This window comes from Theropithecus gelada, chromosome 18, assembly GCF_003255815.1.
Source record: "Theropithecus gelada isolate Dixy chromosome 18, Tgel_1.0, whole genome shotgun sequence".
NCBI classification, from domain to species: Eukaryota; Metazoa; Chordata; class Mammalia; order Primates; family Cercopithecidae; genus Theropithecus; species Theropithecus gelada.
Genome location: NC_037686.1, coordinates 44,775,392 through 44,803,123, shown reverse-complemented (window position 1 = coordinate 44,803,123; position 27,732 = coordinate 44,775,392). Strand labels below are relative to the sequence as shown.

General features: G+C 36.6%; 1 protein-coding gene across 3 annotated transcripts in view; it reads right to left on the bottom strand.

Moving 5' to 3' along the window:
- The window catches only part of DYM (dymeclin), a 405,816-nt gene that overhangs the window by 152,868 nt on the left and 225,216 nt on the right, over positions 1-27,732 (bottom strand). For 2 of the 3 annotated variants that reach the window (XM_025365065.1, XM_025365066.1), the window contains one exon: positions 12,717-12,881. The exons of the other annotated variant lie outside the window; for it this stretch is intronic. In XM_025365065.1, coding sequence (XP_025220850.1) covers positions 12,717-12,881 — 165 coding nt within the window. The remainder of the gene's footprint in view (positions 1-12,716; positions 12,882-27,732) is intronic. 3 annotated transcript variants of the gene reach the window in all.

Here is a 27,732-nt window from a genome sequence, read left to right as displayed (position 1 = left end):
AGATTATATTGGAATAAATGCCATTTCCATTCTGTAGCCAAACTGAAAAGGATTTACCTTCCTCGTCACCAGTGTGATGATTTAGTTACTTAGTGCCAGCAGGTGAAACATTAACTTCTGATTTACATCACTGTCTATTTAAATTTTGGAAGTCAAATAAATCTAAGGCTGGCATCATGACATGCCAGGGCATGGAGTGGGTGGAATCACTTTTCTCCATATACGGAAACCCTGTATGTTTAAGTCTGTTAGACATTTAGTAACAAAGAATATTTCTATAATAAGCAGTTGTGCAAGTCTGCATGTCTGAATATGTACATGAAATTCCCTGCAAATGGCAGCCCAGGAGAAGAGCATCCAACTTGAGGAATTTTGTATCCAATCCAAATCCTCCATACACATATTTAAACTGCATGAGAAATTTTAATTTGTTATTTAGCGTGTTCATATTCAGGAATTCTGGTCACACCTACACACCCACACCTACACACTCTACATCAGCTGAGACTTGAGTGCCCCCTTCACCAATGCGATCTATACCTAGAAGCGTCTGGTGGGAAAAAAGGATCTACTACATTTTTTGGATCAAATATGAATTTCATATTGTTCTTTCCTAAGGTCCTATTCTTACATTGCTTCCATATGCCAAAATTCTTATGACATCCTTCTTACAGATTAAACATCCAGTTAATAAGTATTTTTGTTATATTTTTAGTTACTGACTTAATTTCTTCCATTTTTGAATGATACTACTGGTGACATTTTAGTGCAGATCACGGTGGCAGGCTAGTAATCTAAAATTTATTCTGGGTGGGGTTTTAATGTTACTGTTAGTCTCCAATAAATCTTAACAATACTCTTATAAGTAACACAAAAAAAATTTTTAAAAATATTTCCAGGTGTAGTACAAATTTATTTACTTTTCTGCTAAGTTATTTTGAATTAAAAAGTTAAATGGTATTTTTAATATACATAAATACATATTTTCTTATATTTTACCTATATTCCTGAAACTTTACTCTGTTACTACTATTGCAGTCATTAGCCTCCATAATTTACTTATGCCAAAGGAAAACTTTTTGGGGGAGTGAGTGGTGATGGTAAAGCTTGCTAGGACTACTCTATTTTCAAATTGTTTTCCAATTTTGTGTTTAAATTTCAAGAGGCAAAATTTAATGTAAAATAATTTTGCTTTCCCCTCTGTGCTCTTCTGGTTAGCTGAAGCTAGCAGAGTAAATGTTATTTTATAATTTTTTTCAAGCTTTTGATTTCTTTAATTAATGGTCATTTATGTATCTATTTTCCCAACACTTTATTATTATCTAACAAGATGTAATTGTTAGTTCAGTTCACTGTCTACTCAAAGTACTGTGTTACTTTAAGATTAAGTTTTCTCCTTTTTATTTAATGCATTATAACTGTACATATTTATGCGATTCAGAGTGATACTTCTATATGTGTATACAATGGATGATGATCAAATCAGGGTAATTAGAATAGCCATCACCTCAAATATTTATCATTTCTTTGTGTTGTGAACATTCAAAATTCTCTCTTCTAGTTTTTTGAGAATATACAATAAATTAAAGTTAACCATATTCACCCTTCAGTACCACAGAACATGAAAACTCACTTTTCCTAGCTAGCTATAATTTTGTATTCATTAACCAGCCTCTCCCTATCCTCCCCTCCTAGCTGAGGAAATCATAGAGAATCTATGCTACTGCATCTACCCAGAATTGAAGCCAAAGCACCCTACCCAACCAACACCATAGATACATCCACAATAAAAAGTTTCGTGTTTTCAGGAGGACTCTTTCAAAGTAAGTTGATATTGCCTTGATGGTCATGGTTATCGGATAATTTCAATAAGTGGAAAATTTGTCAATTATTTTACTGGGAGGAAAAGCAGTGCAATTCTGCATGTTCAAGAAGACTTAAGGAGCTTTTCTTTACTCAGGTAGTTTTACTGCACATCTGTAGAAACTATAACCAGAGAACTACAACCAAATATTTCATTATCTAATTATGCTCTCTTAAATGCTTTTTTTTTTCTTTTTTTTTAAACAGAGCCTCGCTCTCTTGCCCAAGTTGGAGTGCAGTGGTGTGATCTCGGCTCACTGCAACCTCCACCTCCTGGGTTCAAGTGATTCTCCTGCCTCAGTCTCCTGAGTAGCTGAGATCACATGCACCCACACCACATCTGGCTAATTTTTTGTATTTTCAGTAGAGATGGGGTTTCATCATGTTGGCCAGGCTGGTCTGGAACTCCAGACCTCAGGTGATCCACCTGCCTCGGCCTCCCAAAGTGCTGGGATTAGAGGCGTGAGCCACTGCATTGCACCTGGCCTTGAATGCTACTTTTAAGACACAGTAGCTTTATAACAGGATCACACTTTACTGCTTCTCTAAGTCTCTTGAAAAGTGATTAGTAGACTAAACAAGTCTGCAAAAAGTTAAGTTCATTTCAGCAAAACAAAATTACCCATTCTCAGCAAATATGAAGCACCTATTGAATACCCAAGTATCATATTAAGTGCTAGGGATCAGTGGTTACACACACACACACACACACACATATGCATACACACACACATTTTCTGCCCTTATGGAACTAACAGTCTACTCTTAGAGTGAGAGCGACATCAAGAGTGAGAGAGTGCGGGGAGCGGCATGTGAGAGGAACCACAATATTAACATAACAACGTTTTGGATAAAGGAAAACCTGTCTGAGGAAGTGACAAATGTAAGAAAATATGGAGAAGGGAAAAGACAGGAAAGAACATGCAAAAAATCCTGGGAGAGAAAAGGGGCGAGCAACTCCTGGAAGAGAAAACACAATTGATATGGCTAGAGAATGTAGCATCCTAAGGGCAAAGAAAAGTCACTAAAGGGTTAAGCAAGGAAGGGACATGTGACTTAGAATCTATCAAGATGCTTGCTAGATCAGGAATTAGGGGCAAGGGTGGGGTGACACAACTTGAGGAAAAGGACGAGGCAGGAGTCCAGGTGTGTGATAAGGACTGTCTGAGCTAGAGGGACTGGCAGTAGTAACAGAGAAAAAAAAGGACGGATTTGATTTATACTTTGGATAGAGAACTGAAATGGATGTAGTGAGGATGGAAACAGCGGGTGAGGAGAAAACGCTGATGACTCTTAGGTGGTAGGCAGAAGCAACTTGATGGATACAGGCACCATTCATGGAGATGAAAAGGTTTACGGAGAAAGCTTAAGAGTTCTCTTGGGAGATGGGACATGTGAGGTATGAGTGTTGACGTTAACAGTAAGGCAGCTCTCAGGATAGGACAAGGGCTCAGAGTTTCAGCTGGATTATCAATTTGGAACATATTGGCACGCGGACGTCATATACAGTCATAGAAATTGATGCAAATGCATAAGGTAAGACTTTAAGTAGGAACAAGCTTTTTAAAAGTTCTAATGTTTAAAACCAAAAAGCATAAAAAGAAACAGCAAAAGGGAGGGAAGAAAGCCAGGAGTACGCTGTCACAGAAGTCAAAAGAAGAGGGTGGGGCTGCGCTACCTAGCTCATCTGTTGGGGTCAAATAAAGAAGATGGTGAAGTTACTCAAACTGTGCCTTCCCCTCTCCCCTAGAATGCATGTAAACAATTCATTCCCATGGTTCTTGAAAAAAAGAAAAACCCCAAACCAGAAACATACTAAGTTAGAAGAACAACTTTTTAAAATGTATCTATTATATTTTCTTACCAACTTTTCTGATCTGAATTTACTTGTCCTATTTTGACTTATACTGCACTGAGTACTAATGCTGTAAATCTTTAAGACTGAATATCACATTATAGAAAATGGAATAGGCTTGATGACAGGATCAAGTAGTGAATATGTAATTCAAAAGGAAACCATAATGGTTTAAGTGGGATAATACATTTCATTTCATGCCACAGAAGTGGCACAGAAATCAATAAAGCACACAGCCACAACAGAATTATTAAGACAGTATCATATGCATGAAAAATTATGACTATAGCTTCAAGTATTTATTCATTACAGATTTAGTGAGTAGCATATTGCGAGTAGACAAGACCATTCCAGCAATTTTTAAAACTTCTTTTGAGGAAACTCATTAGAGTTTTGTCTTAGATTTAGACTGAAGATGCAATCCTTTGAAAGCAATAAAATGGCACCAGATGTGATTTTTTTTTTTTTAAAGCACAGTATAAAAGACATGACAAATGGGTAAAAATATTCCTAAATTTGAAAGTGCTACAGTTTAGATATAGAAATGATTTCATGTCACACTTATTTAGAATTATAAATCCGTTCAGTTAAAAAGAAAAGCAAAAAAAAAGCAAAAAAAAAAAAAGCAAATCTATAAAAGTTCTAAAATAAACCATGGGAGAAATTCTCTGTGATCATACTGGGGAACTCCTATCTAATCCTGTAAACCACTGCAGTTCTTTGCCTATTAATAAAGTGGCATTACATTATGTTAGTAGAGGGAAAAAATAAAAGAAAATCCAAAGACACACAAGTAACTTGGCGGTGGTTCGGAGGAGGGTAGAGAAAAGAGAGAGAAAAAATTTACTTAGATTTGCATAATTTTTTTAATTTGTAAAAGATAAATTTTAAATTATTTAAAAAAGAAATGTCACGTATATTTTACTATTGTTCCACAGCTATTTTTATACATTATCTGGTTTTTGGACACACACATAATTTTTATGTAGTTGTTTTAATAGCCATATATAATTTTATATTCTTTTTTCATTAAACAATATGTCAAATATAACTACTAAAAATACAAAATAGCAGTATATGTTTATATTCTTTTTTCATAAACATGTCAAATGTTTTCCATATTTCTACTTATTTTTCTTTATAATATTTTAATGGTTATATGCTAGTCCATTGAGTTGATACGATACAGTTTAGTGGCCCATTCTTTTATTTTGTTCCTAAATATAACTCTTTCTGTAGGTTAAGTTCTTCCCTTAAGATAAATTCCAATATATTAACATTTTAGTGACTTTTGGTAAATACTTCTAACATATTTCTTTATAGAATTCACTATCTTCATTACTAAAAATTTTTTTCATTGACAAAAATTATATATATTTATGATGTACAACATGTTTTTATATATGTATACATTGTGGAAATTATTAAATCAAGTGAATTAATATATTCATTGCATCACATACTTTTTTGTGGTAAGAACACTTAAAGATCTACTCTCTTAGCAATTTTCGTGTATACAATATCTTGCTTGTTATTAACAATAATCACCATGTTGTGAAACAGATCTCTTGAATCGCCATGCTTTGGATCGCATTGTATGACTGGAAAATAATCCAGAATCACGTATTATGCCATATCTTTAGTATAACCAATTTTAAAATGGTTGGACAGTTAAAAAAATCTTCACTCTTAAAAAATCATTCTTTTACCAACTGATTACACAAAGCTTTTAATATTGAGTATCGGTAACAAGAATTCTCCTAGCACACTCCTCTTACAGTATAAAATATAAACCACACAAATGATACATACTAAATATTTGCCATGTTGATAGGAACTAACTACATGCATAGAAGTAATAACACAGTTCCTACTAATATTTCATACTATACCATTTCAATATTGAAAAATACTCTCTCAATATCATTCTTCACTTCATTTTTTTTCAAAGTTCACCTCCATTAAGTCCTTCTTTTTTCATCTCTACTGCCACAATCGGGTAGTCTATGTGTTGGTCTATTACCTAAATTCAGATTCTTTCCCCTCAGGTTCATTTAAATGCACAACAGTCACCAGAAGCAGCATGCTTTGACCACATCACAGTCACGCTCAAAAGCACTAAGTAAAACTCAATGGGCTACCAAAATCATACACAAACAAAAAAAGTCAAAACCAAAATAAAACATGTGAAATGACCTGGCCTAGCATTCAAGGCCCTCGGGAGTCTGGCCCTAGCAAATGTAACTCATTGCAATATTGATTAACATCACAGATAAATCTGCTTTTGCCAAACATCCTATTACTGCCCCAGCATATGTCATGTGCTCTCCCATATGTGAACTTCCGCACTTGAGTTTTCCATGCCTACTCTGGTAATAGAACATTATCTATTCTTAGTTCCTGCTCAAATAATTCTGTTTTAGACCACTTCAGATTCTCTTGTCAGAAGAGATCACTTTTTTATATGTTACTAATTTTATATTTAACAGTACAGGGTAATGATTTTTTCCCAATGGTATCATCTTTCTGTCTTCACTGTGAACCCCTCTTGCTGTTTGGCACAGGATTAATCACACGGTTATCACTGAGTAAGCATTTGTTAATTACTCAGGACAGGAACTCTTGATTGTATGGCAAAGATGGTTAGTTGTCCCTATAACCATCTTCCCTTCTTACCCAACAGCAGAATACTTAGCAGGCCACATGGCCACTTAGCTAAAAACTTTATTTCCAGCTTACCACACACACTGGGTAGTCCTATGGCAATCTTTTGGCCAAAGGGATGTGTGATGCCCTTAAAATGGAAATTTACATCCAACTTCTGCTGTCTGAAATGCAGAGCTTGTGGTGAGGCATTTGAGACCTTTTGGTCAGAGCAACACATGACGGGTGGTGGAACACAAGAGAAAAGAACTCTGGGTCTTGAAAATTGTATGGGGCAGAGCTGCCACATCAGCTCATACTTTTACTTGAGAAGTAAACTTCCATTTGCTTCTTTAAGCCACTATTATTTGGGCAGGGGAGTCTCTCTTTTACACAGCAGCTATATCTAAAATTCTACCTAAATCAGGTCCATGTAAAATTTAGAGGCAAAAACTCCTTTTTCTGTTTTTTGAAGCGAGTCCATAATTTTTAATAGATTGTAGAAGAGTTATGAGCCCCAAAAGGTCAGGAACCATTGATCTTGGCAAAGTATTAACTAGTCAAGGACTTCAGTGTTAACATGCTTTACTTTATAAGAAGAGAACAATGTTTTTAACTCAATGTGTGTTAGAAAATAATTTTAAAACATTTCTGATGCTGTTTCTCAGCTTTCTCTCATCAAGCAGCAACAATCTGAAGAGCCTAGTTAATAGTAACTCAAAATAAATTGTGCCACTGCAACAGAATTAACTCAACACTAAACTTAGCTCTTCATTTTTCCTTGCTTCAGCCCCAATTAAAACAATAGTAGCAGCTATATTTTTGACATCAGCAAAGTATGTGAAGTAAAAATAAAGACAAATAGGTACTTTCTTACTTCACAGATTTCTCACAAAACGTATTCACCACTCCACCCTGAAACCTAAGAAAGTAGAACTTAAAATTGGATGTGGAACTCTAAGCAGTGTTGGTCTATTACCTAAATTCAGATTCTTTCCTCTCAGATTCACTTAAATGCATGACAGTCATCAGAAGTAGCATGCTTTGACCATATCACAATCATTCTCAAAAGCACTAAGTAAACCTCAATTGGCAACTGAAGTCCACACACAAACCAAAAAAGCCTAGCAATGAAATGAAATTCTCAAGTGCTTACTCAAAATTCTAAATTTGATTTCTAGAGAAGTCAAATCCGAGGTTGGTAATTTGAGAGCTGATTTCCATGCTTCTGGGGGTAAAATGGAGGAGCTAACAGGTCTGAAAGGCTTATGGCTTCATAAAGTGTGACTCAGAAACAAGAAAAATCTCAATACATTACATATATTTATTTGTTTTATTTGTTGAGACGGAGTCTCACTCTGTCGTCCAGACTGGAGTGCAGTGGCGTGATCTTGGCTCACTGCAACCTCCACCTCCTGGGTTCAAGCGATTCTCCTGCCTCAGCTTCCCAAGTAGCTAGGACTACAGGTATGTACCATGACGCCCGGCTAATTTTTTGTATTTTTAGTAGAGACAGGGTTTCACCATGTTGGCCAGGCTGGTCTTGAAACCCTGACCTCAGGTGATCCACCCGCCTCAGCCTCCCAAACTGCTGGGATTACAGGTGTGAGTCACCACTCCTGGCCTCAATCCATTACATTTAAACAAGAACAAATGTAAAGCCCTGCAATTACATTCAAATAATTAAATGTACAAATCTAGAGAAATGTGTTTTTGTGTGAAAAAGATCTGGTAATTCTATATGAGTCAAGGTGTGCCTGTTTTTAAAGATCACTCCAGTCTTAGGACAAATTAAGAGTATAATTTATTACAGATTGCCATAGTGGATGAGAAAAAATACATCTACTTTATAACTATAATTTTATAATTCATATTTTTAAATTATAAAATATACTGAAATATCCAATTCTGGATATCAAATTTTATGATGGGAACTATCAATCATCCAAGAAGATAATAAAAAGACTGCATAATCTAAAAATCATCTGTTGTCAGGAACAGATTAAATGGCCAAGGTATTTAAGCTGAGGAGAACAAAAATTAAGGGGAGTCAATGACAGATGTTTTCAAAAACCTAAGGGTACCTCGTAGACAGCAGAGTTTATACATTTGTGTGTTTCTCTAAAGCACAGAGCTATAGCCAATATATAAAAATTATTTGCAGGCAGGCTTAACATATTCTAATCTTTCTAAAAATGAAACAGCAAGAGCTTTACAGCCTTCCGAGGTAAGCAGCACACAGAAGTGCTCTCTTTCAGGGATGCTGTAAAACCAATTCTTACATTTGGAAGAAGTTTGCAGTGGAATGAGACTTCTATCTATAGCAGTAGGTCATGTGAGACTAAGGTAGTTTTTGTTTGTTTGTTTTTGCGGAGTCTTGCTCCGTCACCCAGGCTTGAGTGCGGTGGCGCGATCTTGGCTCACTGCAACCTCTGTCTCCCGGGCTCAAGTGATTCTCCTGCCTCAGACTCCTGAGTAGCTGGGACTACAGGCGTGTGTCACCACGCCTGGCTAATTTTTTTGTATTTTTAGTAGAGACAGGGTTTCACCTTGTCAGCCAGGATGGTCTCGATCTCCTGACCTCGTGATCCACCCATCTCGGCCTCCCAAAGTGCTGGGATTATAGGCATTAGCCACCGTGCCCGGCTGGTAAAGTTCTTTTTTAAGAAATAAGTTTATATTTCTCTCTAGAAACTGACTTACATTTTTAAATTCTGCATAACCAAAAGTTATTTGATTTTAAGTGAGTCTGTGATTGCTCCATTCAGACATTTGGCTTAGTTTGTCTCTCTATATTAATGGAGTTCTGTTGAAGAAAATCTCTCACCTGCAGGGACTACACTCCACTTGGCCATGTGTCACTGTGTATGCAAAATGTTTGTCACCTGCAAAGGAACACAGCAAGAGAAGGTGGCCAGATAATTCCTTTTATGCAAATCTATTCAGGTCCGTCCTGAATAGAACAGTGTCCTCTGTCCCATCCCAGACTGCAAGTGGTAAGAAAAGGAGTGAAAGCTGGTTGCGGGTATGGGGAGGAAGCCTTAACTCCAGAGCCCATGCCCCTAGTCACTACACTATATTAACATGTATTTCTTCTCTGTTGTTCAGAAAAAAAATGGGCAGGGCCTCAGGAGGGCTTGGTATTGAAAAAATGCCCTTTGGAGGCTTCATACCTTAAACTCTAGCTGAGAGTACTGAGAAATCCAAGTGGGTAAGGAATGAGGGGGTTCCAGGAAAGGTGTTGAAAGAGGAAAATAGAAAATGCAGAATAAATTCTACACTGGCTCAGAAACTGAGTCTTGGCTGAACTCTGCTGGGAATCAGGGGAAGGGGGCTCAGGAATATGGACGCTGCTTTCGCCACTTGTGTCTCCATCTTTCTCCTCTCATTTTTTAACTTTTGTTCTTCCCTACTTTGTCTTCCTTCTCCTTTTTCTTTCATTTCCTTTTATTTTCCCAGCTGATTGTGTATTTCTGTCTCCTGTCTGCTCCTGCTACGTGAGGAGTGTGACTCCAGGAGAAAAAAGACAGGGGCCTCTGTCCCAACGATGAATGCTAAAATCTGCTGCCAGCTGTATTAATAAGGGTTAACGATGTGCCGGGAATGACATGCTATATGATGTATAACAATGAACAGGATATAGTGTTTACCCCCAGAAGGCTTATAGTTTCCACAAAACCAAAGGATACCTATGACAGGATAGGATACACACAAAGAAAAACACATGGAATAGATATGTGGTAACAAAGAACACAGAGGAGAAGCATAGTGTGATAATGAATTTTATGTGTAAACCGGGCTAAACTATTGTGCCCAGTTGTTTGGTCAAACACTAGTTTAGATGTTGCTGTGAAGGTATTTGCAGATGTGATTAGCATTTATGATCCACTGACTTTAAGGAAAGCAGAGTACCTTTTGTAACGTGAATGGGACTCACCCAATCAGTTGAAGCTATTAAAGGGACAGGTTTCCCGAGGAAGAAGGAATTCTGTCTGACGACCACAGCATAAAAATCCTGACTGAGTCACTTGTCTGATGGCCTGCCCTGTGCATTTAGGATTTGAGACTGCAACATCAAGGCTTACCTGAATTTCCAGGCTGCCAACCTGCCCTACAGATTTCAGACTTGCAAGCCCCTACAATCGCCAAAGCCAATTCCCAAAATAGCTCTGTCTCTGTCTCTCTCTCTCCACTTACATATAAAATCTCCTATTGGTTTTGTGGAGAGTCCTGATGATACACTAGTAAATAAGAGTAAGGTCGATCGGGTGTAGTGGCTCATGCCTGTAATCCCAACACTTTGGAGGCTGAGGAGGGCAGATCACTTGAGGTCAGGAGTTCGAGACTAGCCTGGCCAACATGGTGAAACCCCAACTCTACTAAAAATATAAAAATTAGCCAGGCATGGCGGTGCACACCTGTAATCCCAGCTACTCAGGAGGCTGAGGTGGGAGAATTGCTTGAACCAGGGAGGCAGAGGTTGCAGTGAGCTGAGATTGAGTCACTGAAGCCTAGCCTGGGCGGGTGACAGAGCAAGATGAAAGAAAGAAAGAAAAGAAAGAAAGAAGGAAGGAAGAAGGAAGGTAGGAAGGAAGGTAGGTAGGTAGGAAGGAAGGAAGGAAGGAAGGAAGGAAGGAAGGAAGGAAGGAAGGAAGGAAGGAAGGAAAGAAGGAAGGAAAGAAAGAAAAGAAAAGAAAAGAGAAGAGAGGTCAATTATGCTGCACATTTCAGAAGTTCAATGATCAGCAGCAGTTCTCCTCATTCCTCGAAACCAGACACACTCTGTCTCCAATTCCTAAGAATATCATGCAACTTACCTGATATTCCCTCACTTTACATAAGCCAGTGGAAAGTCACTGGGTTTAGTTTGCTAAATTTGATAAATTCTTCTAACATTACATACTTAAGAGTTAATTCTATTATTTTCACCTGCCTTTCTATCCCTGAGCTTTTTATTTCTCAAAAGTATCCACACTGACTTGATAAGAGGCTGATCAACATCATCATGAGTCTGTAAAATCTTTCTGCTACTAAGAAAAGTCTCTGTTAATTTACACACCAGACTGCTTTCCTTTCCTAGCAATCAAGTGTTTTCACTTAGATATTATGTATAGTCTGAAGTTTTATATGTTTCATCATCTGAAAAGGTCTATTTTAAATTCTAAATGTTTGCTAATTTCTGGTTAAGGTTGTCATGGAATTTTCTCCTTCTTCATCTAAATCATCTGGCAGTGAAGATATTGCCTTAAATCATCATATCTAGCTAACAGTATAGAGCTGGTATAAGTCATCTCTTATTTAGAAAAAAAAAAAAGTGTGTTAAAAATGTTAACTGCAAAGCACAAAGCGGTAATGTCATACTGCCCTCTATTTTGGTGCATGATACACACAAAACAGCAGGTGTTGATTTTCTCTGATATTCGAGATTGACAGCTTGTCTCTTTCTTCCTCCACCCACCATCATTATGTTTAATTTACATTCATCCATGACACACTGCAACCTGCTGATTTTATATGATTTTATAGCCACTCTGTATGTAAATAAAATGAGTAAAAAATACGAAACCCCAATAGTATAATTTCTGCCTTCCTGTAAAATCAATCTGCTCAACTGAATGCACTTCTATCAGAACATAGGTGAAATCCTACAGCTAGCTCTCAGGTGTGCTTGCATGAAGGAGAACTCAAAGGTCATAGTAACTGTAGAGTCTATTTCTTATAAAAATCAGAGCACTCCAACTGCTATAAATTAAATCAAAAGATTCCCAAATGCAATGAGGTATAGAATAGTTCTGGCAAGTTTAGGCCAGACGCGGTGGCTCACGCCTGTAATCCCAGCACTTTGGGAGGCCGAGAAGGGCAGATCACAAGATCAGGAGATTGAGACCATCCTGGCTAACACGGTGAAACCCCGTCTCTACTAAAAATACAAAAAATTAGCCGGGCGTAGTGGTGGATGCCCGTAGTCCCAGGTACTTGGGAGGCTGAGGCAGGAGAATTGTGTGAACCCAGGAGGCGGAGCTTGCAGTGAGCTGAGATTGCACCACTGCACTCCAGCCTGGGCGACAGAGCCAGGCTCCATCTCAAAAAAAAAAAAAAATAGTTCTGGCAAGTTTATACGGACAATTCCGTGGTTGAACGCTTTCCTCTCTTCCATGAAACATAATATAAATTACTTAAGAAGACATGTGTAAGGAAACAAAATCCAGCTATTACTTAAAAAAATTATTTAGTACCATCTCAAATATAAATGTTCTCTTTAATAATTTAATTGACACATGTCTTATTAAAACATGCAATTATCAGTCATATACAACATGCAGCATGCAGTAAATGGACAGCAGAGGTTAATAACCTGGAAGCATAGGATCTGAGAATGTGAGAGCAAGTTAAAGACAAGAGTTCCTCTCCATTGTCACTGAGGGTCGAGAAGCAATGCTGAAGCGTAGAACAGTGAGAGTGGGGGAAATACAGTTTGTCCAACACATAAACATATCTCCGCAAGTGGCGGCAGGTATAACTGAAAGACAAAGGTAAAAGGAGAGAAACAGAAAGAGAGGAGTTTTCCTTTGAAAAAATAAATCATTCTTTATGTCCTCAAAGCTTTCTGTGTATCTTCACTAGATGGTGCCCGAGAAAAAAAACTGTCAGAATGAAAAGATAAAAAAGAAAATGAACAATCAGAATAAAAAATGGGCAAAAGATCTAAACAGACACTTCATCAAAGAAGATATACAGATGGCAAATAAGCATATGAAGAGATGTTTAACATCATACATCACGAGGAAAATGCAAATTCAAACAATGAGACACCACCACAGACTATTTGAATGGCCCAAATCCAGAGCATGGATTACACCAAATGCAGGCGAGGATGTGGAGCAGCAGGAACTCTCATTCACTGCTGGTGGAGATGCAAAATGGTATAGCTACTTTGGAAGGCAGTTCGGCACCTTCTTATAAAACTAAATATACTCTTACCATACAATCCAGAAACTGTGCTCTTTAGAATTTATCCAAAAGAGTTGAAAACTTATATCCACCCAAAAATCTGCACACAGGTGTTTATGGCAGCTTTATTCATAATTGCCCACACTTGAAAACAACCAAGGTGTCCTTTAGTAGATGAATAAATAAATAAACGGTGGTACATCTAGACGATGGATTATTATTTAGGGCTAAAAAAATGAGCTATCAAGTCATGAAAAGACATGGAGGAACCTAAATTACTAAGTGAAAGCCACCAATCTGCAAAAGGCTACATATTGTGTGATTCCATTTATATGACATTCTGGAAAAGGAAAAACTATGGAGACAGCAAAAAGATTAGGGGTTGCCAGGAGTTAGAGGGGAGGGATAGATGAATACACAAAGCACAGAGGATTTTTAGGGCAGTGAAGCTACTCTACTAATACTATGATGGTGGATACATACATTTATCAAAAACCAAAGAATATACAACAGCAAGAGTGAACCCTAATGTAAACTATGTAGTTTGGATGATTATGTGTCAATGCAGGTTCATCAACTATAACAAATATGTCACTCTGGCACAGGATGTTGATAGCGGGGGAGGTTGGAGGCCAGGGAATAATATGGGAACTCTATTCTTTCTGATCACTTTTGCTGTGAACCTAAAACTGCTCTTTAAAAAGTCTATTTGGTGGAGAAAAAGGCATACTCACTGGGAGAAAAGTCTCAAAATATGAGGCTGTCATTAGTGAACCACATAAAATATGCCTTGGTAGAACAAAGTGATACAAAATACTTTTTCTTCACGGTATTATGAATACGTTCCTGGCAAGCAGGCAATAATACTACTACAATATGGAAGAGATTATGGTAGAGAGAACACTGAATTGCAAGTCAGAAAACTTAGAAATCCTTTGGAGAAGTGCTTGCAAAAATAAAATTTTTTAAAGAAAGACAAGACTTAGAAATCTAAATCCCGCTCACCCATTGGCAGCTTTATAATAGTGGGTGTATGACCTCTCTAAGCCTCAAACCCATAAGCGAACAACATAGAAGTAAAAAATTTTAAACTGCTCCAAGATTTTAAAGTGATATTATAAAAAATAAAGTAATAAGAGGACCAATAAGAATTATCACTATTATTGTCAGAGTAATTTCACTGATGCCACATTTCAGGCCATTTAAAAATAGCAAGCTAGAGAGAAGAGAATGTAAAATCAATCTGACAAGACAAATCAACAAAATAGTGAACATATCATGTGATATGCCTTGGCTATTATTAGTCCTTGAGAATCATGTCTAAAGAACTACATCAAAACTATATCAAAGTATTAATACCAAGAGGGTGATAGGTAATTTTTAAAGTATGTTGAACTCAAAACTAGTAAGTTAGAAGATTTGACATGGGCAAATTTCCACAAATGAACAATCCATTCATCCATTCAACCCACTAGCCTATCAAACAACCAATCAGTCAAGTAGTAACTACTATCTACTGCATGTGGGAACAGTGCTGGACATTGAAGACAGGGTGGGGAATGATGTACACACAATTCCTACCCTTAAGGAGCTTACAACCTAGAGTGGGAGACAGATTATTAGACACAACAAAATCCCTCTAAAATAGAGAAAGTCTTAAGAAGCTGTTAATCTCCAAAACAGAGTAGTTAAAAATCTTTTAAAGTAGGCTTATATTTAAAGAGATGTTTCTATTGAGTCTTGGAAAGGATTCTAGGACTCCATCCACCAAAAGAGAGCAAAAACTTAAGAAAATACAAGAACTATATTCTTGAAAAATGCTTACCATCAGCACTTTAAACAAGGGATCACAGTTAACATTATCATCAGTCACGAAGCAAGCAGATGTCATGTGTCTCCTGATATGATCACAGCATAGCCAAAATCTAATCCCCCAAAAATCAAACAAACCAAAATTGAGGGACATTCTACAAATAAACAAAAAACTGTTCTGTATTCTCCAAATTTTGAAGGCCATAAAAGACAAAGAAAGACTGAGGGACCATTCCAGATTAAAAAAGATGAAAGAAGACAACTATATGTAACATGATTTTGGTATCAGATCCCTGACTTGGAGGGGAAAAAAGGCATTTTTTACTTAAAATAGTTTTTATTAATGTTAATTTCCTGATTTTAATAAATATCCTTATTTTTAAGAAATACACCATGCAGTAGTTAGTAATGGGGTATCATGTCTATAAACTTATTCTCAACCATTTCAAAAAAAAGAGACAAACAATAGTAAAGCAAATGTGGTAAAATTTTAACATCTGGGAAAGTGAATTAAAGGTAAATGAAAATTATTTGCACTATTTTTGGTAAAACTGGTTTTTTTTATTTTCTTTTGAGACAGAATCTCATTATGTCGCCCAGGCTGGAGTGCAGTGGCATGATCATAGCTCAGTGAAGCCTAAACTACCTGGGCAAGAGATCCTCTTACCTCAGCCTCCCAAGTAGCTGGAACCACAGGTGCGTGCCAGCATACTCAGCTAATTTTTAAAATTTGTAGTAGAGGCAGGGTCTCACTCTATTGCCCAGTCTGTTCTTAAATTCCTGGGCTCAAGTGATCCACCCACCCTGGCCTTCCAAAGTGTTGGGATTATAGACATAAGCCACTATACCCGGCCTAATTTATTTTTAATCTGGAAAAAAAAAATAGAACTGGTCTTTTTAATAAACTGAATAATATCCATTTTAAGATTACGAGATTCAAACCTAGAGCCCTAAAATGTCATTCTGACCTCTACACTTAAAGCTTGGGACATCAGAAAAACAAGATCATGGGAAGTAGGCAAATGTGGTCTGGAGCTAACCCATAAAAAACAGTCACTGTTACTTAAGAATTATACTTTCACAAAAATAAAATTTCCTTAATGCCTTCTTACAAGAAAATGTCCAAGATTGTGCAATGTATAGTTCTGAAATGTTATTTGATATAGTTATGCTTCACTAAAATAAAGTATGATAATATTCTGTCCTAGAACAACATTCAAGTCTGTAAAAGATGACAAAAGCCACAAAAGAGTAATACTTAAAAAAGATTCCAAGGTTAAGTTTTCTAATAATGTATTTTGCAGTACTTATCAAATAAAATTATAACACATTTTCATAGCAACTTTTTCTGACTTTGTTTGTTTGGAGACGGAGTCTCGCTCTGTCACCTAGGCTGGAGTGCAGTGGTGCAATCTTGGCTCACTGCAACCTCTGCCTCCCGGGTTCAAGCTATTCTCCCGGGTTCAAGAAATTCTCCTGTCTCAGCCTCCTGAATAGCTGGGACTACAGGAGCATGCCACCATGCCCAGCTAACTTTTGTATTTCTAGTAGAGATGGGGTTTCACTATATTGGTCAAGCTGGGCTTGAAATCCTGACCTCAGGCAATCCACCCACCTCAGTCTCCCAAAGTGCTGGGATTACAGGCACGAGCCACTGCACCCGGCCAATTTATTTTCCTAATTATCTATATGCTTAAAGAACTTAAAAAAATGAGATTACCAGAGGCAGGTTAACCTTTACCTAGACTAATACAAATATTCTGTATATCCTTTTCCAATTTCCCTTCTTCTTCCCTCCCTTCCTTCCTTTGAGAAAGCTCATTAGTAGATCCATTAGTAGACTTAAAAATACCAAGAAATTAAATTAATAATAAATGTTTACGGCCTATATAAAGAAAATTACCAAAGTTAACTATTTGGCATAAAAGAAATCTTGAATAAATGAAGAAATACTAACTAGCATGTTTTTGGATGGGAAGACAAAATACAAAGAATGCCATTATCCTTCCGGATTCAAAATCTCAACTGTTTGTATCTGATTTTGACAAAATTACTCTAAAATTTTTTAGGTGGCCATTTTAAAAGCCAACAAAAGACATGGATTCCCTTACAGAAAAATGTACCAACAGTAAATGCTTGGGATTCAGTGGTACAAAAAGATACATGGATTCCGCTCACATAGAACCAGGGGCCCCATCCCCCATTTTGAAGCCTGTTAGGAACTGGGCTACATAGCAAGAAGTGAGTGGCAGCTGAATGAGTGAAGCTTCATCTGTATTCAGAGCCACTCCCCATTGCTCACATTACCACCTGAGCTCCACCTCCTGTCAGATCAGTGGTGGCATTAGATTCTCATAGGAAGGCAAACCCTATTATGAACTGCACATGCGAGGAATCGAGGTTGTATGCTCCTCATGAGAATCTAATGCCTGATGATCTGATCTGAAGTGGAACAGTTTCACCCCAAAACCATCCCCCATTCTGTTCCTGTCTGTGGAAAAACTGAATTCCACAAAACTGGTCCCCAGTGCAACAAAGGTTGAGGACTGCTGTCACAGAATACACATTTAAATAGAGAGAGATTCAGAATCAGTGAGTAAAAAAACAAGATAATTTGTTAACAAAAAAAAATATGATAAAGGTGGAAGAGGGGCTGAAGGGACTAATTGTTAATTTTGGTGGTTACGAACGATTTCACTGATGGTATGACATTTGATATGAGAATCAAACACTTAGCAGAACTACAGTCTCAACTTCTCAAGCATTTGACAACATTATGAGCTAATTACATTAGCATAACTGAATAAAATATTTCTCATTTCCACTGAAAGGGATGATATTAATAAACTTGTAATGGGGCTTAGATATGAATAAGATGATGATTCATTTTAGTGGATGGGTCTAGACAGTGAGGGTTCCTGAAAATGGGCACTGTGATCTCAGAATCACAGGGCTGGGAGAGCCCAGGAGGTCATCTTGTGCAAGATCTATCCACAGAAGAACGTCTAACAACCCTCGTGAGATGTTCACACTGCTCTTACTATACATCTTTAAGGGAAAAGGAACTCTCTAATTTGACAAATAGCCTCATTCTACAGATATGTAAATTCTAACAATTAGAAAACTTCTTCCCATAATAAGCTAAATCCAGTTGTTCTGTAACTTCTACCCAGTAACGAAACTTGGAATTCAGTACACAAAGTCTAACTTACTTCCTTACACTACAGTCTTTAAATAGATGAGGAAATTGTGAATTTCTTCATCTTTTCTTCCCTGATTGACGTTAAAATCTGTTCACCTCTCATAGGCTATGGTTTTTGGATTCCTCATCAGTCTTGTTACTCTCCTTTGGATACTCACACTGCCTAATAAGCTTCCTAGCAGCACAGTCAGTGCAGGGAGAAGTACTTTCTCACTGGTAGTATTGCGAATTGCTGGTGCATGGTGAGAATAAAAACCCAGACCAAATTTTGTTAGTTTTATTATAGTTTTGAAATTCTTTACAGACATACACAATATATCCCCTTACTGCCATCTAGATCCAGGGTAAACCACTCGTATCATCCCACCCTTGATACCAGGCTGGTCATTCCTAAAATATGGCAAAAAGAATAAACATATTATTCTAGATGTGTCATGTTTTGGGCAGTGTTGAAAAGATTATACTCTATTAATGCAGCTTAAAATTATACATACTCAAAACTAAAGTTAAACTAAAAAGAAAAACAAATTTCCTCAAACTGAAAACTAAAACAAATTTAATTGTATCTCAAGTGGTAATGAAACTACACAAAGAGCTGGGCGCGGTGGCTCACGCCTGTAATCCCAGCACTTTGGGAGGCCGAGACGGGCGGATCACGAGGTCAGGAGATCGAGACCATCCTGGCTAACACGGTGAAACCCCGTCTCTACCAAAAAATACAAAAAACTAGCCGGGCGAGGTGGCGGCGCCTGTGGTCCCAGCTACTCGGGAGGCTGAGGCCGGAGAATGGCGGGAACCCGGGAGGCGGAGCTTGCAGTGAGCTGAGATCTGGCCACTGCACTCCAGCCTGGGTGACAGAGCGAGACTCCGTCTCAAAAAAATAAAAAATAAAAAAAAAAAAAAAAAAAAAAAGAAACTACACAAAGAATTACTCTGAATAACTTTCAAATGTAGAATTGACCATATATACTCAGTGGGTTATATTCTAAGGACTAATAGAAACACACACAAAAAATCCTAAACTTCATTCACTGACTTAAAATTAGTCATAATATTAATATTATTGTGAAACAACTGTATACACAAACACGGAGCAGAATAAAGAGAAAAACATTATATCAATGCTATTAAAAAAAGCAAATCAGAATTTGTTAAATAATCTGAAATTTGAATCAGAACTAAAAGTATAAATAATCTTTTTTCTCTACAAGAATTTATATCTTTTCAGCTTTGTCCATTGAAGAGACCTAAAAAAATTACAAACTCCTCAACAATGAGCACCCTATCACCTACCACCCACATTGTGGTTTCTAGGTCTGAGACAAGAAATGTATTTAATACAAATGAGTCTGAGACATCTTGTTTGCCTAAAATCTAGGAAGGAAGCAAGGAAACTGTCAAAGATGAATGGAGTCCTGTCAAAAGGACATAAGAGGCAACATAAGGGATCTCTCAAGGCCAAAAATGAAACAATCATAAACCAAAAAGAATAACTGCTCTGTGAGTGATCAAAAACATAACAATCTATATGGACAATATGAACAGAAGTTCATAATAAATAAAAACCAAAAAATGAAAATTTATCAATTACTACTAGAGGTACCAAAGGTATCAAACTCAGTTTTGAAAATTAAATATTAAAAGGAAAAAATTAAGCATTACTCTCCTCTTTCCAACTATGATTACACAGTGGATGAAGGAAAATTCTTCTTTACAGAAAAACTCTATGTCACAAATATGCACATAATATTATAATTAGAAATTTGCCATTTGGCAACATATAATAAAACAGTTTAGTCAAATGAAAATCACATGAAAGAATGATGGTGAAATTTAGAATGAAAGGATTAGCTATCACCATCTGAACCTACTGATCAATCTTAGTATCTCCAGAATAACTAGACTTTATGTATCTCCTCATATGATAGAATATGAAATAAACAGGAACACTAAGTATTTTTGCCAATAAGTTCCATCTAAATGATCTATCCTCTAGAGTTAATTTTCAGTTTACAAGAGAAATTGATGAGAGGGAACAAATTGAAGGACACAGAAAGTTGCAAACAAACAAATCTGGAATGTGAGATATTCTGTAAGACAGCTTACCTGTTGACCAACTAGTCAAAGATGTGAGTTGAAGAGTTAAAAAAGAAAAGCAAGCAAGGGATACTGCACAATTTTTTTCTTAAACTTAGGTCAGGTAGCAAATAGCTGCAGTCCGTATTGTCTCACTTAAAATTACTTAACTCTGCAACTGATGTGAGAAAGCAGTCATAGGATGCACACAAATGGGCATGGCTGTATTCTAACAAAACTTCATTTACAAAAACCTGCCTCTTTTCGACTGAAAAAAACTAAGACACATGACTAATCAAATGTGGTGTCGGATCCTGTATGAATCCTGATTTGAACTAATCAAAATAAACATTTTTTTTTTCAAAGATAATCAGGCATAATGTAAATATGGGTTTGGAATCAGATAATATTAAGGGAAGTGTTGTTAATATTCTTGAGTGGACAAACTAAATAATCAAATTGATGTAAATGAGTAACAAAGTACTACAGATGAAACTTGAAATAGATGAGATTTTGCCTGAATAGATAGGTAAGGGAAAGTTTCCTCATAAAAGTAACGATTCAGCCAAGATTTGCAGGAAGACTAAAGATAAGCAGGAAAATAATTACAAGTGAAGGAACAAGGCAGACATAGGACCGAGACTGGAAGGAAACATGTCTCCTACGCACAAGTAAAGGACAATGTGTAAGGAGCTGACCTTGCGGAAGAACAGAGGTAGGTAAAATCACCAAGGAATTATGCCTCCATTCTAGGAACAATGGGAAGCATCTGAAGTGTATAAAGCAGAGAAGTCACAGGATGAGATCTGCATTTTGAAATGATCCGTCTGGTTGGAGACTGATGAAGCAAGAGTTGACATCAGATGTGTTAAAGAGTTACTGCAGTAGAGTAGGCACTAAGGCGATGATAAAGGAGAATGAATGGATTTGAGGGGTAGTTACTGACAACACTTGGTAATGAATTGGATATGGCAGGTGACAGGGAGTGTCAAAATTGACTCTCAGGTTTCTGGCATGCAAAAAATTGTGGTGTCATTCAATGAGGTGGGAACAGAGAAAGAGGATCAAAAGAGGCTGGGAAAGGGCAAGATTTCCATTTTCAACATGCTGAGTTTGAGATGTCTCTGATAAATCCAAAAGGTGACATTAGTCATCTGATTGGACATGCAGGTCTGAAGCTAGAGGATAGGGCTAGCTAAATGTATGTTTGTGAGTCATCTGTATAAGGATGGGAGTGACTACAATCACCTAGGAAAAGAGTAGAGGGAGAAAAGAGAAGGGGGTTGCTACAGTCTGAATGTTTGTGTCCCCCACAAATGTGTACGTTGAAATCCTAGCCCCTAAGGTGATGGTATTAGGAGGTGGGGTCTTTGGGAAGGCATTAGGATTAGGCGAGGTCATGAGCGTAGAGCCTTCATGTATAGGATTAGTGTCCTTATAAGAGTCCCAAGAGAGCTTGCTTCCACTCTCCACCATGGGAAGACAAGAGAAAAAACTGCCCTCTTTGGGTCAGTAAGCAGGTCCTCACTAGACACCAAATCAGTCGGCGCCTTGATCTTGGACTTCCCAGACTCCAGATCTGTGGGAAGTAAATGTCCGTTGTTTATAAGCTACTCTGTATATGCTATTTTGTTATAGCAACCCAAACTAAGACAGGGTGACTTTGAGAAATGCCAACATTTAAAGTGTCACAAGATCACTTCAAATCTAGATAAAGATAAACTTTTACAGAATTTTGAAGAGTGGCCAAAAAAACCATAAAGAAGATGAGGAAACCAAGAAGAGGTTACTGTGAGGAAGGAGTGGTTACCAGTGTCAAATACAATTGAAAGGATAAATGAGACGGAAAACGTCCACTGGATTTGGCAATGTGGAGGTCACTGGTGACCAACAATTCTTCTCATTAGTAACATTAAAAATACCATTGATTAAAACAAAATCTGAATGCAAGACTTCCTAAGACATCTTTAATCTCATTGATTAGCTCATTCACATGCATTAAATATGCACTAAGTTTCCAGGGGGAATTTTTACAAACTAAAAATTTATAAAATAGCGTGCACACACAATTTTACACAGTATAAAACTTACATATCCAAGAAAATAAGCAAAGGAAAATCTGGAATGAATGTCAGGAAACTATACAACAGTGGTGGAAGCACAACCCTTGAATCATTTAATTCCTTGGCAGCAGAAGCCATTTTTCCTGGAGCTGAATCTACTGCCAGCAGTGAACATCCTGGGAATCTCTAGTATGAAGGATTAACAGACTGGCTCAAACACTGGAAAATATATTGAAGGGAACAATCTAGTACTAGCTCAAAGGGGATGAAATGACCTAATATCCCACTGCCAGATTTATAAAATAATAGAGACTATAATAATAATAATAATGAACCCCTTTACAATATACCAATATTAGCATCTTTTCTGTGAGTTGTTTTATTAATTGCTGAAGAAATTCAGAATAAGAAATTCCTACATCTGTAGTAAAATACAATTTTTTAATCAATTAAAATGTATACCATCCTTGGTACTTGAGATTTAATCATATTCTCTGCTGATTTCAAAATCTTTCAATAAGCACTTTCATCCTAAATTAGACACTCATTCTGGTATATAAGTGTATCAATAAAGATCTAAAACCTAATTTGTAGAAACATAAATAACAGCCAAATATCTTAGATAGCAATTTCATGATATCTCTGTCAAATTACTTGCTTTCTAATTTTAAAATATTGTAAATATTATTGGGTTCAGATATAAATTTGGCAATAGCCACAGGAATAATCATATTATCTCTTAGGGACAAATTTTATTTCCAAGAATATTTTTGAGAACTTTAACTTGTCTTTGAAGACTTGATCACAGTTTATAGAATCTCATTCTCTTCCACATAGAAAACAAAGTAAAGGCACAGATTATCATATACCACCAAAGCAAAGGGGATAAGGCACCTGAAAAGAGTTTTTAAAAGTTTTGTAAACAGTAAGTCATATGCACCAGGTATCTAAAATTCCGAGACTGAGCAGATGAAAATGTACAGGGTACTCATTAAGTACACCACTGTCCCTTGTTTTACAGATGGACCATCTATACTTACAGGTGTGGATAAACAGATCAATTTATTACCAGCATTCCTTCCTACATGGTATGTGAATGAAACATGTCTTTTGACTTTGGACAAAGCAACTATTTAAAAAGAATGTTGTCATGGCTCTCCATTACAGACATTTGCTCTGCAAATGCCCAATATGGCCATGCAGCAATGTGAAGCTGGCTTGGTTCCCAGCAATGCACAGTTTGCTATATGGCTTAAAGTTGTATTTCAATGTGTTAATAGCATGTTGCTGTCTACTCTACTTGTGGTCTAGTAAGCGAGGTCTAAAACTCCACACATGCAGACATTCATTTGAAATTTCTTTCTGGCACTTTCTTTTCATGAATATAGAGTTAGGGTAAAGGGAACACTAATGGAGATTTCATAAAAACAAAATTTACTTGAAAATAATTTATTGATTAATTTGTTTACACCTTATATTTTGAAAGAAGCATTTCAATGTCATTATGTTCCTCTTGTACCAAAGGAAATGGTGGATGGACAGAGCACACATTAAAACGATGACTCCCACAGATGCCAAATTGGTTCCAGTGGGAATGCAGTTGACTAAAGGAAAAAAAGACCTAAAGCACATGCTCATTACAAAAATAGCCATCAAAGACACACAATTCAGCCTGAAAATATTAAAATTTACCTTTTAATGTCATCCAGAGAAATTAAGATACTTGTTTTAAAACATCTAGTCTTTGGGGAACATGAATGATGACTATATGCTAAAACTCCACACACATCTGTCTGCACTGAATAATCTGAGGTATAAACACTAAGAATGTAATGGAAAAATTGAGTTCACAAATAAACAGGTATAAAATAGCATGTTCAGCACATTTTATGATCATCAAAAAGCTTGCTCATTTTTAAAGTCATTATTTTGTACAAACTGCCTCTTGGCAAAACGATTTATAGCCATTATAAAATTCTTCCTAAAAAACTGAGCTCTAAGTTTTGATTCTTCAACATCCATGCCACAAATATTAGGTCAGTGAAGTTAGATAATCTGGAGCCATGAAATAAGGCCAATTCTGCTGAGACTGATTAAATATTTATGTCATATCCTTTCTATAGCAGAGCAGAAAAAATACACACAAGATAAAATGCTATATAATGGTAAGAGTTGAAAATCTATTGGAGTCATTAAAATAAGAACAAGTCTTCATATACATACACAGAAATTATGCCATTAAGTCATTATCAGAAGACCATTTCAGAGTCATTTTTCAGTTGTGGTCATGGATATACACGGAAACATCCACAGTCTCTCACCCTTTTACCCACAAGGGTGTGGTGATACACACTAAACCCACACCTGTGAGCTGGCAGGTGAGGATTATGGGAGCTGTCTGTTACAGGAATGTAGTCATCAGAAATTGAAGCTCGCTGGGGTGGATGGTTGGAGATGAAAAGATTGATCTTGGTCTCACCAGCCCAATGTTCTAGCCAGTCTAATTGAAGTACCAGCCTGACTGCCATAGTGACTGAGGCATATAGCTCAGCATCTTCTCCAAGGGAAAAAGACAAGCTATGGAGTCTTTTGCCTCTGGGTCTTTGCACCTGCCGCTGACTATCTGGAGATGCTCCTCCAATCTCCTTATCCTCTGGGAAAACTCCTACTCTTCACCAAGTGTGACTCTTCTATGAGGCCCTCCCCGATTGCTACATGCACATTTTGGTGCTCTCCCTTCTAGCTTCCCACTGTGCCTTATGCTTACTACCAACAAGCAAGTTCACAAAATGCATTTGTAAATGGCTTTATTGTCTATCTCCCCTCTCAGAAATCATAAACTCATTGAGGGCAGATGTTGAGTTTTTATTTTCGTTTCTCTAGTACCTAGTATAGTGTTTGGCGTAAGAAACCACCATATTTATTAACTGGAGGAAATGGACAAAAACTAATGTTCCATATTCAATGATACACAAGTTATCTTATGTATGGGAGTTCTATGCATCATCATTACCTTTATATTAGACTGACAAGCACAGTTTAGGCTAGGCTGAGATTCAGAGTCATAACCATAAACATAAAATTACTTACTTCCTTAGGAGTAAGCAAAGACCTATAAATCACTGGCAACAGGAACTTACACAATAATTCCTAAGGTCTTAACTGCTCATTTCTTAAAATCTTAAGAAAACCCCACAATTTGGCCATTTAGCAGAGGTGAGAAAAATTCATCATTTTAATCATCCCTGGTCCCTAACCAAAAGGAAAGCTTTCTATTTTCTTCCAGCAGAATAGAGAACTAGAATAATACGATTAATCTCATAGTTGGCCAAACTGAAATAGTTCTGAAGACCTTCAGTTATCACTTTATTCATTCTATGAATTATTTCAGATTATTTTGAATCAAAATCAGCAATACTTTTACCAACCTCTAGAACTAGGGTCCTCTATGAAGGCTACCTATCCTTTTTCAGGTAAAAGCTGTAACTGTTGGATATAGGAAATGGGTGAGGTGCGATGAAAGAGACCATGATGAGGGTTGGGAGGAAATTCACTGTGGATAGGAAGACAAGCTAAATTGCATTTTTGGTGGCCATTCCTAGAAGGAGAAAACTGGGTCCAAGGAAGACCTAAATTCTGATGAAAAGGACACAGGTTCTTATTTATCTCACAACTGAATAAACAGTTATTAGTTATTTAACTCTTCCCTTTATCTCCATTTTGTACATAATTTTTAAGAAAATTAACCAATGGTTACTCATCAAGCAGTTTATAATCTAGTTGAAGATACAAAATATACACATACTTACTAAAAGTTAAGAAGAAAACAACATAAGACATAAAATGATTCTGTATTATTTATTATTTGACAAATAATAAAACTACTTTTAAATTTATTAATACAACAATTGAATAATTCCAAATTACTTGATAAATAATAAATCTATTAGACAAAATAATAAATGTATAACAATAAGAGCAATAAGAACAGGGACAAAATAAAGTACTGTGGTCTATAAACAAGTATTGGGGAAAAATAGTAAGTGGGGATTATGGATTATTTGAAATGTTAAGAGAAAAAACAAGCCACAGCCTGGAAGAAATAAATGTTTGCAAAACAACATACTTGTAAAGTACTTGTATCCAAAATAAATAAAGAACACTCAAATACTCAAAACTCAAAAACCCAAACAACCCAATATTAAAAGGGACAAAGGTCTAAATAGATATTTCGCCAAAGAAGATATATGGATGGCAAAAGAACACATGAAAAGATGCTCAACATTATTTGTCATTAGGGAAATGCAAATTAAAACCATGAGTGAGCACCACAGAACTACTGAAATGGCTTTTACAAAAAGAAAACACTAACTTCTGGTGAAGATGTGGAGTAACTGGAACTATCATATATTGTTGGCAAGAATGCAAAATGGTATGGCCACTTTGGAAAACACTTTGACACTTTCTTATAAAGTTAAACATACAATTACATATGCCTGAGAAACTCTACTCCTAGGTATTTACCCAAGAGAAATGAAAACGTGGGTTCCCCAAAAATTCTCTACACAAATATTTATGGCAGCTTCATACATAATTGTCCCAAAATGAAAACATCCACATGTCCTTCAACCAGTGAATGGATAAACTGTGGTATTCATAGAATAAAATACTTGCTCAGTAATAAAAAGGAATGATACACACAAGAACATGGATAAATCTCCAGTCTGAAAAAACTAAATACCATATGATTTGATTTATGACAAAGTGGTAAAGGAAAACTAAAGAACAGAAAGGGGCTTGGGTAGTAAGAACGGTTTGACTAGAGTAGCCCAGGGGAATCTTTAGGTAGATGAACATATTATCTTCACTGTGGTGGTAAATACATGACTTTACGTGTTTGTCAACTCAAAGAACTATTTACTAAAAGAGGGAAATTTTTTATATGTAATACATTTTTTAGTGTCCTAAAAAATTAAAAACAACAGTCACTATGGTGAAGCAGTAGCCTATGCTGGTCAAATATACCAACTGTATTCAAGGGAAGAAGAAAGTTAGGTTACAGATTTTAAGCTCAATTCTAACGTCCTGTTCAAGCACAGACCATTTGTCTTTAAAAACCTTTGATATCAAGCCCCTTATAATCTCTCTACACTTTTTACATTTCTTTCCCATGCTAGCATCCAAAAAATCTTACTATTCTCAAAAAAGAACTACTATCAGACATCTGGGAACAAAACCAAGTGTTTCCTGCCACGATAGAGACTTGT